Below are 13,690 nucleotides of genomic sequence, written 5' to 3'. Positions count from 1 at the left end.
CCAATTCAGAATTGTTCATTCCAAAAAAGGAAGTAAAAAAAATAAAATGTTTTTTTTTTCTCTCGATTTTGGGATATTTTGTGAGATTCACTCAAGTGTTTTTAAATCTGATTTCAACAGATTATACATACGGAAAATAAAATACCATTTTAATGAGTCTCTGTACATTTTAAAAGATCAGTAATACACCAATGCTTCCACTGCCTTATAACACAACAAACTGCAAGTAAATCTCCTTAATCTCACAGTAACTCGGGCTGGCCCTAACTTTGATTTGCATCCAGATATATCAAAGACTCAAGCTGAAAAATTCTAAACATAAGGGAAGAGAGGAGGAGATGGGACTTCATTTGGTTCCATTGAAAATCTTGTAAAGGGAACAGTGATTGGACTATGAATGAGCGTTGTGTGGATCGGGCTTCAGTGCATGTGTCAGCTAAATTAACCCCGTTTTTGGAGATAACAGCAGCTTAAATAACAGCCTCTCTCACACACATACACACACCAGACCATCGAAGCGTGGTTACCATAGCTACCCGTCTTTTCTCCACACCACTTTATACGTTGAAAGCGAAATGCCACTTTGGTCTGGTAGGATGCCACACACATTCCAAAACAAACATATTAACAGGTGCACTGACAGCAAACATGGCATTGAAGATTTCCCATCTTAATCCACTACTGTTTAATCCAGAATGGATCGCATTAGCCATTTCCTTTGCCTCTGGCTTTCTTTGTTATCTCTTCTGTCCAGTTCTGATATATCTCCACCGTCACAGGTGCTACTGTATGAAGCTATGCCAGTTCATTGAGTTTACTAAACAACAATGATTTCCTTCAAACTAATCTAGGAACTGGACACAGTGCTTTTAAAAGCATTCTGAACTGAGCTAACGCTAGCAAATATGCTGATTCACTCCTGCAGTCAGTGTGAATTGTGAAATTAGCTTTGTTATACAAGACTACTTAACATGCAAGTGTTTGTGCCTACTAACTTGGCATAGGGTTTATAAACAGTGTGAGATTTGCATCCACAGAGAGGCTTTGTGCTGAAATACACAGGTGACGGTAGCACTGGGTGCTGACAGATTTTGAGGTTAAGGATTAAATCAGTTAAAGGTCAAACTCCGGATTATGAAATTTGTATTCAAGCCTGCCATAGAGTGAAAGACTACATGCTAGCTCTGTTCCAGAACCTAGCAAGCTGCCTAAAGGGCTAAAAGGCAGCACCTGAACCGTAATAAGTGCCTGATTTGGAACATTATATAGGCAGCATAAAGCGCAAATAAAACTCATCTTGCATCTCAATTGATTGCATGATGCTAAGCTAACAAAGTTGATACAATAAGCATACTAAATACATAACAACATACACAAATAATATATAAACTAGCCCTGAACTGATTTTACCAAAACTTTTCAGTATATTAATGAAATCTAAATTTTATTTCATTATTTGCTATTAAGTTTAGCCAAAGTCCCTTAAAGGAGAGTCAGTGTTTGTGAACCCCAGGTGAGCAGTTCGCTGGGTGTTTGTGAACTGAAAAGCTTTTAAATCATTCATAATTATTTAAATCATAAAAATGTAAAATTAAAATAAAACAATGAAAATAAAACACTAACTGAAATATTTTTTTTTGTTGTTAAACTGCATGTCATGTAACCATTAACCAACATCAAAGAACCGTGAACATGTTGTTCAATTATTTAAATATTAACTTAAAATTGAATGGGGTACTTAGAGGGAAGACAAAATATTTTGGAAATGCCTGATCTATTTGAATGGTGTCTAAAAGTAACTGTTAGAAATGATGCTTTAAAAACACATTTCAAATCAGGAACAGAATTGCACAACTGGTATCATAAAAATTGTGCTTTTTAAGCAAAAAAAAACAACTATTTATTCATGCTGGGCTAGCTAATGCACAATTTTTTTTTAGCATAAACAAACAGGTGAATGGCTCTTTTAACTTTACGGCAGGACTTCAATACCTTCTACACCATATTAGATGTTACAGTGCCTCTTTAAAAAAAACTTTAATTGTCTCAACGTAACTGCAAAGTGCGACTATACTGTTAAGATTTTTCCCATTCATATATATATACCAGACCATTTTTTGCTGCCTTTTCAGTATCTCGTTTGTGAAAATGCATTCTAAGATATCCTCCCCTATGAAGGTGCGGCCATATTTACTTTAGTTTGGCCAATTTTTGCTGGTAAAATAGTAATTTCAATAGGTGTCAACACAATTAAGAAATTATCACTAGCGAAATATTTCCCCTCACAGATTTTGCAACTGCTTCATATATCGCTACACTATTGACAATGCACAACCACAACCCCAAAATGTGACCACACCTTTACAATTTGGCCAAAACATTAAGGGCACTATCATGCCCCCGGCACAATGCGGCGCCAAGCACGACGCAACTGTTTTTTGCTAGTTTCAGCCTGACGCAGTCAATGGCGCAGTATTTTTTTTTTTGTTATTTAAGGAGCGCATTAGTAATATGCGCCTATAGGCGGGTGCACAACATGCATACACTCTGCTTATTACACACACAGGGACGCGCAGCAGCACACACACATTTTCAAATATTAAAAATAAAATAATTCCTCTCTGGAGAAGCGTTCAGTCTTTCCGCTCGCAAATTCCGCCTTGTAAATAGCAATCCGCCATGGTGCAAGCGCAACTGGCTTTTAAAGGGAATGGGAGATGAGACTCTGATTGGTTTATTGCACGTTATGCCCAAAACACACCCATGAGTCATTAAGAAAATAGAGACAAACCTTTTAGACTATGCGCCAGGCGCGCCGCCTATTTTTCCCATCGTTAAACTAGAAAAAGTAGATCCGGACACGCTTTAAGTGCAACATTTGCTTTAGACCATGCGTTTAGTTTGTTAAAATAGGGCCCGGAGTCTCAAAAGGCAGCATAATTTTTCTACCTATTGTTTGGAACAGCTTTTGTGTCAACAGTGCAGCTATGATGCCTTAAAATGCTCACTAGTTTTTGGAACAGAGCTCATTCTCTCCCTACCAGCCCCTCCCTGGTTCCTCCAGTGCGGCAGACTCTTTGGACAGAAGAAAAAGGAAGATGAGGAAAAAAAAGGCAGATGGGAGTTTGCTTTTCTCATCTGTGGAGGTATTAGCGCAGTAGCCCTGTAAATCAAGGTTTTGAGTAATGTTAGGCCCGATGGAAAAGGGCAGCTATGGGTTTCAAGAGAGACGTTGCCTATTAGGACTCTCTGATTCATCAAAGCTCCGTCTGCCATGTGAGACCCTCTGTCTGGCTTTGTGTGTGCTGTCTCGCCCTCTCCATGCCCAGTGTCTGGGAACACCAGCATCTGTGCTAATGGTGAACAAGGACCAGTAAAGTCCGGTATAAATCTCACCGGGCAGCACAGCCAAAACAAACAGTCTGCGAGGGAAATCAGTTGCGTTTTGTTCACAGATCGCCATGGATCCTTGCTGTGAGGGGTGAACTAGAGGCAAAAGGCAGGTCACACGTCTTTGAACTCCTAACCCGACTTCAATCGACACACTCCATCAGGTCTAGCGCAGATTTATGAAGTAACCAACTAGCCTGTGGAGATTTACACACTGGTGGCTAAATAGCCGTGTGGTTTTATGAAGTCGGCTTTGAATGATGGTTCGGCTCTGACAGGAAGATGAAATCTGAAGTGAACCCTGAATAGGCTGGTTATGTGGAAGAAGCAAAAATATAACATTAACGTCATCTCTAAATATGTAGGAGGAGGACAGTGAATGCCTAGGGCAGATCACCTTTTCAGATGTGAATAACACACCAGAGAGGAACTGCAGTGCAATATAATACTTCAAGTCCCGAAGTGTTCCTCAGGAAATGTGTTTTTCTACAGATTTATTTACGTCATTATGAAAATGTAATAATAAATGCATTTTTTTTTTTACAGGGGAAACTAGCTTAGAGCATCTTGCCTGGTACCATAGCTCTACTGTTCCTTTGATAGTGGCACCATCTAGTGGATACCTGTGGCTGTTTCATGTTAGTAACATGCAGAAATAATAATAAGATAGAAAATGTAAAGTCTGTATATTGCTCACCTCTGTCGTTGCCGCTAGCATACTGCAGTGGTTTACTCTTGTCAATACTGTTGAAGCTCTGGCTTCTTCGGTTCAGGTTTGAGGAGCCGTGGGCTTTACTGCTGCTACTGCCGCTGCCTGCAGCGGGAACTCTGGAGGGACCTGGTAACCTGAAACACACAACACTAACACATTAGTTCGGTCTTCAATCACTGGATATGAGCTGAATGAGATTACATACGACTATGACAGACACACACACACAAACAAAACACACTTTCCATTAGGGACTAAACTCTATTGTTTTTATTGTGAGCTAAGGATATTTTCTAACACTAAACCTAACCCCAAATGAAATGGAGATTGGATGGTGCATTTCCTAATATTACTCATGCTGAATTTTTTTTTTTGTGGATTCTTCTGTGAATAAAAAACAGTACTTATTTGAAATAGAAATACTTTGCAACATTATAAATGACTTTACTGTCACTTTTCATCAATTTATCCTTTATGAGTAAAAGTATTATTATTTTTTTTAAGTCTGAGTGACTCCAAACCTTTAAAGGGCCATCGAGGTTAATAGAAATGCATAGAAATGGGTAGCTTTTTTTTTGACCACGGTACATCTTTAAAAGCCCAAACATCTTTAAAACATTGTACTAGTACATGCCCGAAAAGGGTCTTAATGGTTCCATTTATATATATATATATATAATATTAAACACAAATAAATTGCATATAAAATATGTGTTATTAGTAAAGTATTTGAGGTTATTTTCAGATTTACCAAACATGGCTATGAATTAATTTTAGGATTCGAAACACAATATGTTGTTATATTATTAAACATGAATATAGCACTAGATATAGCTGGTGACAACACTAGACATCAATGAGGATAGATAGATAGATGGATAGATGGATAGATGGATAGATGGATAGATGGATAGATGGATAGATGGATAGATGGATAGATGGATAGATGGATAGATGGATAGATGGATAGATAGATAGATAGATAGATAGATAGATAGATAGATAGATAGATAGATAGATAGATAGATAGATAGATAGATAGATCATCTCGTATGTCTACCCTCTTAGAGAGCGTAGACATACGTTGAACTGTATATAAGCTCTAATAACATTAAAGCTCTGGTAATACCTTTTGACAGTAAACCCCACCCATAAAAGTCAATAAATGAATGGCTTTTACGAATAATTATTTGATTTATATACAGTGTGAATTTTAAAACGGCTCATTCCTCAACATGTCAGCATAATAAACAACTCTTTATTACTCTAAAATCTGCAATGATACTAGCCTGGCATGTGTATGTGTGTGTTCTTTGCATTGCCTTGTGCTGTATACACATTATTGATGATTTACTCCTGCACAAAGCTTGTTAATGACTCACAAGTGGTAGTTTTTAATTGGGAAACACATCAGCCTAACAGCGTCTCATAAACATGTCGGGGGTGGAACAGAAAAGGCAGGAATTTTAAGGTTGTTTGACATTGACACATTTTTTACAGCTGATTCAATTTCTCACCAAACAGAGATGTTTCACGTTACTCAAATCTGATTACAGCGAAAGGCGATTGATTTTAACAAACCAAATTGATAAACTAATAAAGACCTATTCGTTTTATTTGGAGCATTTTAAAAACCATTTCAAATTCCCATCATCATTTGAAATTCATCACCGATCAAATATGTTTTGAAAAGTCTTATTACAAAGAATCAGAGCAAATAGCTCTCTCAGAAATGATGGATTGGAAAACAATGATTCAGGCAGTTTCAGGTGCATGTCTCATCAAGCCTCTAATGACACTGCTTCATCACTCGCTCATTTCCCATCAGGCACTTCTGCTTTTTCCTATTAACCTGTTATGAAGGCCACCATTGCCAGCTATGATAATAAGCAAATGTGAAAAGCGGCTCTGAAAAAGCATATCTAATGCCATTTCTCAGAGAGGTTATTTTGGTGAAAATTGGGGCGGAGAGCAGTGTCTGAATTGAGGACAGCGTCTGAACTGAAGAGTTTTAAAAGTTTTCCTTTTAACAGGCCCACATGGAGCTCAGCAGATTCACGTTGGCCCTTGTGTGTTTGTTTATTAAATATGTTGACTAATTGCATCATGCTTTCAGCTATCAGTACAACTGTAGTATCCTCAGCTGAGCGCAACACATTTTATCACGTTGAAATCTGCAGATTTTCCCCCTGAATTTGCAAAGAAAACATCAAAAGTGAGCAGATTCAGTTTGGCCTGGTTCAGAGATGCAAGCAACATCTGATTTCAGCATTTATAAGACATTTGGTTTTCTAATTTGGTCTTGAAATGTTCCTTAGACTACGATTTGCATAAATACGTATCATGTATACATACACAAACAAAAATATGCTTGTAGAGGATAAATTTAGTGCTTACCAGGCATCAGAATATAGAGAATTTTGCTAAAATAGACCTGAGTTAAAGCTGCGGTGCATAATTTTTTCTGTGCTAAAATACTTTATCCTATCCTGACGTAATACACAGAGACAAATATGACATTCACAGGCTGATTTTTCAGAGAAAAAAAAAATATTATCTGTGGTACTTTGAAAGAATTACTGTTTGAGCATTCCGAACAAGCTGACACAGCAACACACTACTGTGCCAAGTTGAGGCAGGACTATATCGTTTGGCCAAACCTGTTTGAAATTTTCATTATTTTTGGAGGTTGTTTGATGACACTAATGACACAGAAAATACATATTCTGCTTCAGGGGCTGTTATTGAAAAGTCAGTACCTGAAGCTGAGGTGGTCAGCTGGAAGATCAGGTCTCTGGATCTGCTCTTGTTTATGTTAGGGTTATAATTAAAGTGTTAATGGAGCTCAGATGAAAACCGTGAGCGTTAGACAGGGTTCAACTGTCTTTAGCTGTCTGACAGGGTTCATCTGCACTGCTAAATAATCACTGAATTTAAATAACATGTCACATCTTTTCCAATCTGTGTCCTTCATACATAAAAAGGCCTTATGGAAGATAAGATCTTTCAAATTATGCCAATTCAAATTTTGTTTTAGGATCAAATAAGACCGCTTCTGTCATCTCCGGTGAATCTTAATACACCAATTGAAGTACTTTGGATTGAGCTGAAAGTTTTGGATTCTAAAAGATAGCTAATTTATGCACTATTATCTATTCTGCTTTCCCTCTATAAGAAACAGGATCATGGGTTATTAATTTTGTCTCTCTAACCCAAATTACTATACAATAATCCTGTGTTTAATTAATCAATGAAGCCTCAGATGAAGTTCATATGCATGTCTCTAAAGAAACTAACAGGAGAAAGTGTGTATTTTTTGAAAACACACACACACACACACACACACACACACACACACACACACACACACACACACACACACACACACACACACACACACACACACACACACACACACACACACACACACACACACACACACACACACACACACACACACACACACACACACACACACAAACTTGCATGGTAATGATCATCCGGGAGAAAATAAATAAATAAATAAATAAATAAATAAATAAATAAATAAATAAATAAATAAATAAATAAATAAATAAATAAATAAATAAATAAATAAATAAATAAATAAATAAATAAATAAATAAATAAATAAATAAATAAATAAACAAATAAATAAATAAATAAATAAATAAAGGCTGTCAAATAATTAATCACATCCAAAATAAAAGTTTGTGTTTACATAATATATGTGCGTCTACTGTGTATAATTATTGTGTATATTTGAATACACACATATACACTCACCTAAAGGATTATTAGGAACACCATACCAATACTGTGTTTGACCCCCTTTCGCCTTCAGAACTGCCTTAATTCTACGTGGCATTGATTCAACAAGGTGCTGAAAGCATTCTTTAGAAATGTTGGCCCATATTGATTGGATAGTATCTTGCAGTTGATGGAGATTTGTGGGATTCACATCCAGGGCACATAGCTCCCGTTCCACCACATCCCAAAGATGCTCTATTGGGTTGAGATCTGGTGACTGTGGGGGCCATTTTAGTACAGTGAACTCATTGTCATGTTCAAGAAACCAATTTGAAATGATTCGAGCTTTGTGACATGGTGCATTATCCTCCTGGAAGTAGCCATCAGAGGATGGGTACATGGTGGTCATAAAGGGATGGACATGGTCAGAAACAATGCTCAGGTAGGCCGTGGCATTTAAACGATGCCCAACTGGCACTAAGGGGCCTAAAGTGTGCCAAGAAAACATCCCCCACACCATTACACCACCACCACCAGCCTGCACAGTGGTAACAAGGCATGATGGATCCATGTTCTCAATCTGTTTACGCCAAATTCTGACTCTACCATCTGAATGTCTCAACAGAAAAATCGAGACTCATCAGACCAGGCAACATTTTTCCATTCTTCAACTGTCCAATTTTGGTGAGCTTGTGCAAATTGTAGCCTCTTTTTCCTATTTGTAGTGGAGATGAGTGGTACCCGGTGGGGTCTTCTGCTGTTGTAGCCCATCCGCCTCAAGGTTGTGCGTGTTGTGGCTTCACAAATGCTTTGCTGAATACCTCGGTTGTAACAAGTGGTTATTTCAGTCAAAGTTGCTCTTCTATCAGCTTGAATCAGTCGGCAAATTCTCCTCTGACCTCTAGCATCAACAAGGCATTTTCGCCCCCAGGACTGCCGCATATTGGATGTTTTTCCCTTTTCACACCATTCTTTGTAAACCCTACAAATGGTTGTGTGTGAAAATCCTAGTAACTGAGCAGATTGTGAAATACTCAGACCGGCCCGTCTGGCACCAACAACCATGCCACGCTCAAAATTGCTTAAATCACCTTTCTTTCCCATTCTGACAGTCAGTTTGGAGATTGTCTTTACCAGGACCACACCCCTAAATGCATTGAAGCAACTGCCATGTGATTGGTTGATTAGATAATTGCATTAATGAGAAATTGAACAGGTGTTCCTAATAATCCTTTAGGTGAGTGTACATGTATATATTTAAGAAATATTTGCATGTATATACTGTATATATATATTTATATAATTTATATTATATATAAATATTTTATATATAAATATAAAAAAATGTCTTACATACATGTGTGTATTTTAATACATAATAATTATACACAGAACATACACAAACTTTGAATGCGACTAATCGTTTGACAGCACTAAAATAAATATGCCATCAACAATTCATCCTTTTGATATTTTTTTCCTCTTGAGATATTTGATATAAGATTATTTTCCAGTGCATTTAACCAGGCGTTCTTCCGTAAATCTCAAATCTGATCAGATTTTCAAAAGCTGTTGCTAGTTGTGTGGCCCACAGATAACATTAGATGTGAATGGCCCTCTACATCCTTACAGACTATTTAAAAGTCTGTATAATAAAATATACAGTACATCTGAACTTAGGACGAGAGTCCAGTATGAAACAAAGTTGATTCAGGACACCGTCTAACATTTTTATATCAGTGCTTTGAGAGAAGATCCCAGAGCTCATATAAGTCAAAGAGAACTGCAGCGTCTCCATTCCTGTCCCTTTCCCTGCAGGCACATGTTGGCTTTGAGCAAATAATGCCATCAGTTGAACCCTACCTATCAAGTTGTCAGTGGAGTAAGCACTATATCCCACATAGTGTCCATCACATATCTCACATAGTTTGACCAGGGGCTGCTTGAAATGCTTTGCCAGCACTCAGCTTCCCACCAGCTCTGAGATGAAGCAAATGCTTTCAGGGCCAGACAACTGCTGCTGGAGCTTCAAACTGCAAATAAAAACTGGCTAAAGTGGACAGAGATAAACAGCATTCAAGATCTAAGGTTGATCCAGGACTTTCCGCATCACCTCAGTAGAACCAAAATATGCAGCTCAAAACCCTTAGAAAAGCAACAGAAAGATTTTTGAAATGGGAATACAGTTGAAGAACGGACACCACCAGCATGCGTTTATATCATACACCACTCCCATCACCCAGTTACAGCTTTGAACATCAGTAGATCCGCTTTACCAGTCTCTAGCCTGAAGGTCTGCGGAGAGTTTTAGGAGTCAGAACAGAGCGAGAGCAGGCAGATACTGTAAAGACTCTACCTTGTGTTTTTCTTCTGAGGGACTGCTATTCCACTGTGACCTGGTGGACTTGTATATCGTGCGGTGAGACTGTAAAGAGGTAGTGGGGAGAGAACGAGAGAGAAACGGGAGAGAAAAAGAGGGAGGGAGAGAGAGAAACGAATGAGGTTAATGATTGGATTGAATTTTTTTCAAACTGTGGCATCTTTCTCTCTAATGCAATAAGGGCGGCTCTTAGCGAGTCACAATCAGGGCTGAGCGCACACGTGCAAACGCAAACAGCATGGCCTCTGTGTGCGCCTACTCAGATTCACATGACATGTCACTCGTCTTTGACCACAAGTATGTGTACTTCCTCCAACCGTCCTACTGTTCTAGTCGCCAGTGTGTGCTGTAGATCTAAACAAGTTAGAGGCCGAAACACACTCTTCATAAACCTGTACCTTAAAGTATGTGTGTGTGTGTGAACACAGTAGAAGTTTTATTCTTCACAGCGCTGAATCACTGACAGTTTAGATTGGCATCTATAACAACAAAACTAAAACAATAAATCCCAAACAACAGAGATGATATTCCTGTAGGTCCAGTCCAGTCACAAAGAGAGAGAGAGAGAGAGAGAGAGAGAGAGAACGAGAATTGACACACTCACTCTCTCACACAAACAAACACATACAAACACACACCTCTTCCAGGAACACATTAACTGTGTGTATAAATAATACATAAATATACACCTTTCAAAAGTTTGGGGTTAAGTAAGATTTTAACTGAAAGATTCAATACTATGGTACATTCCTTGTGTTCCTTAGCAATAATGATCCTTCTGATTCTCATTTTGAATAGAGGAAATGAATAGTTTTATTCAGTAAAGATGCGGTAGATTGATCTAAAGTGACAGTAAAGACTTTTATACTTTACATGTACTTTTACTTGTTCTTTTGAACTTTTCTATTCATCAAAGAATCTTGAAAAAAGTACCCAGTTTTCACCAAACATATTAAGCAGCACAACTGTGATAATAATAATTGTTTCTTTAGCACCAAATCAAGCATATTAGAATGAATTCTGAAGGATTATGTGACACTGTAGACAAATCTAAAACTTCTGTTTAGCCATCACAGAAATAAATTACATTTTAAAATATATTAATATAGAAAACAGTCATTTTAAATTCAATAGTATTACACAATATTGCTGTTTTGACTATATTTGAATGAATAAATGCGAGAGAATACCGTTCTTTCAAAAACAAAAAAATCTTACAGACTCTGACTGTACATACTGTATAATGAAAACTGTAGTAAGTTAATTATGAGTATAATAATATATACAACTGAACTGATCTCTATAAGGACAAAGAAGACCCTTGTCTGAGGCTGGGTTGAATGAATGCATTTTTTCAGATCGAATAAATGATGGATGGAGGTCCTGCCAGTAGGACTTGTACTTACAACACACACACATAAAACAAAGCACAAACACCTCAGGCCAAACACAAAACACAGAACAGTTGGCTGTATAGGTCTCAAATCTCTCTCTCTCCAGCCCCTGACAGCTGACTGACACTGTCTTTGTTCGTTTTGGGTGTGCATTTGTGTTTGTATATGCTGTGTCTAAGGGGTAAATATGCCTCGACAAGCTTTGGCGTTTAGCAGGTTTGTGGGCGCTGCATGATGGAACGAGAATGTCAATGGATGGATGAAAATCGATGAAAGTGGAAGATTGAGAGAGAATGAGAAAGAGGGAATGTCCAGTTCGCAATGGTTCATCATCTATCTAAACAGCACCTAGTTGCTATCACCATCTGCCATGCTGGAAAACAACAGCTCATATCAGCTTAAGGTCGTCAATATGGTTTGTTGCTGGTCCAAAGTGGTGTACCACAGCTAATCAGAATGGTTTACAAGGTCAAAACCAGGTGGTACGCTGATCAACCATCTTGGATCATGAATGACCAATTTAGGCCAGAAGAAAGCATATTCCATACATCTATTCCGTGATAGGCAACCCTGCCCACACTGAAATTTCATTAGTTCAAAAACCTGTCCCACATAATTAAATATCATATGTCCTGATTGGCTGTAATTGTGTCCACGCCTATTTAGGGCATAAGGTAAAACCAGCTTTCACCTGAAGGCTGGTTTTATCTTAGTTATTTAGAGTGACAAAAAAAGTTACATTTCTAGTCCATTCTTTCAAAAGCGTCTTCCAAAAATGTGCCAATAGTGACTGAGGAGGTGGGTGTATCTGCTCAGAAGGAGATCATTATGACCACCATGAATGTTTCACTTTAACAAGTTTCTACGGTGAGTGCGTGACAAGGAGTTGGCTTAAAATTACAGACTCCCTCAGGTAAAACCCTGAGGAGCAACAAAGACTTCACCGGAGTGAGAGAACGAGAGGAAGACAGTGAAAGAAGGAGGCAAGACAGCAGGTTAACAAGCATTGTAACCAAAGACAGCTCCAGTGAGACACTAGCACTGTCTTTCACTCTCTCATTTACTCTCTCTCTCTTGAGAATGTGATCATGTCCACATGATTAATGAGGCCCATCGTTTCTCCTCCAGCTCAACAGGGACAGGATGGTTGAAAAAAAAAACTGTCTTTGCTCTACAACTTTCTTTCTTTCGTTTTCCTTCACTTCTGAAAGCATTCAGCCAAGCAGTATGAAAGTATGACAGTCTCTCAAGGATAAATCTGTTGCCGTGGGCCATTGGACACACTTCACAGTGAGAAATCAAACACAGACCAACTTTGTCAAGGTCACTGTTCAGAAAATCTTAAATTGAATCTAAAAAATTAGGTTTAGTGAGGATTACAAAACCACTCACTACAGTTTCTCTAATGGGAATCAATAAATCTCAAGATTAGCCTACCTACTCAAATTAAAAAATTAAAACGATAAGGATGCATATGAAAAGTCTTTATTTAATAATTTTTCCAGTCATATAAGCAACGTTGACAACTTTTTGTGTTGCAACAATACATCTAAGCCAACAAGTGCCAAAACCACTGTCGTATCGACCCGAGAAACAGTGTAAAAATTTATCAAACAACATAGAACCACTGCGAATGTAATAACAAATGATTCAATGTCAATTCTGATAAATACCTCCAACGCATTCTGATATAGGCTATAGTACATTTGATTATTATTTTAGATTCAATTTCATGTGTTATGTAATGTTTTAGTGAATATTTTTGACAATCCTACCTTTAAAAAATAAATCTCTTCATTAGCAGTACTTTACAAGTTCTAATGAAATAATACTAGATGACTTCCAACAGCAAAAGACAGGAAGCAAAGAATGACCCCCATGGAGAAAAGTTTTAAAACTGATAGAAGTGCAACAACCTGTGAAATGAGTTTAAACTTACCTCCCGAGAGAGAAACATCTCATTTTCAAAGCAGAACAGACAACTTCCAAAAAAGGAACTAAACACCTAAATATAAAATGTCACACTGTAGACCCAGAATAATTACTAAATCTAGAGGGACACAA

The 13,690-nt window shown here is 37.8% G+C and overlaps 1 protein-coding gene across 1 annotated transcript in view; it reads right to left on the bottom strand.

The window, feature by feature from the left end:
• Positions 1 to 13,690, bottom strand: part of nav3 (neuron navigator 3) — a 170,504-nt gene that overhangs the window by 83,172 nt on the left and 73,642 nt on the right. The window contains exons 6-7 of the mRNA XM_079817471.1: positions 10,209 to 10,277; positions 4,088 to 4,236 (exon numbers count right to left, since the gene is read on the bottom strand). Of these exons, the coding sequence (XP_079673597.1) occupies positions 4,088 to 4,236; positions 10,209 to 10,277 (218 nt within the window). The remainder of the gene's footprint in view (positions 1 to 4,087; positions 4,237 to 10,208; positions 10,278 to 13,690) is intronic.

This window comes from Gobio gobio (assembly GCF_949357685.1).
Source record: "Gobio gobio genome assembly, chromosome: 5".
Lineage (NCBI taxonomy): Eukaryota > Metazoa > Chordata > Actinopteri > Cypriniformes > Gobionidae > Gobio > Gobio gobio.
The sequence above is the reverse complement of the archived record's forward strand: the minus strand, read 5'-3'. Positions and strand labels throughout refer to the sequence as shown.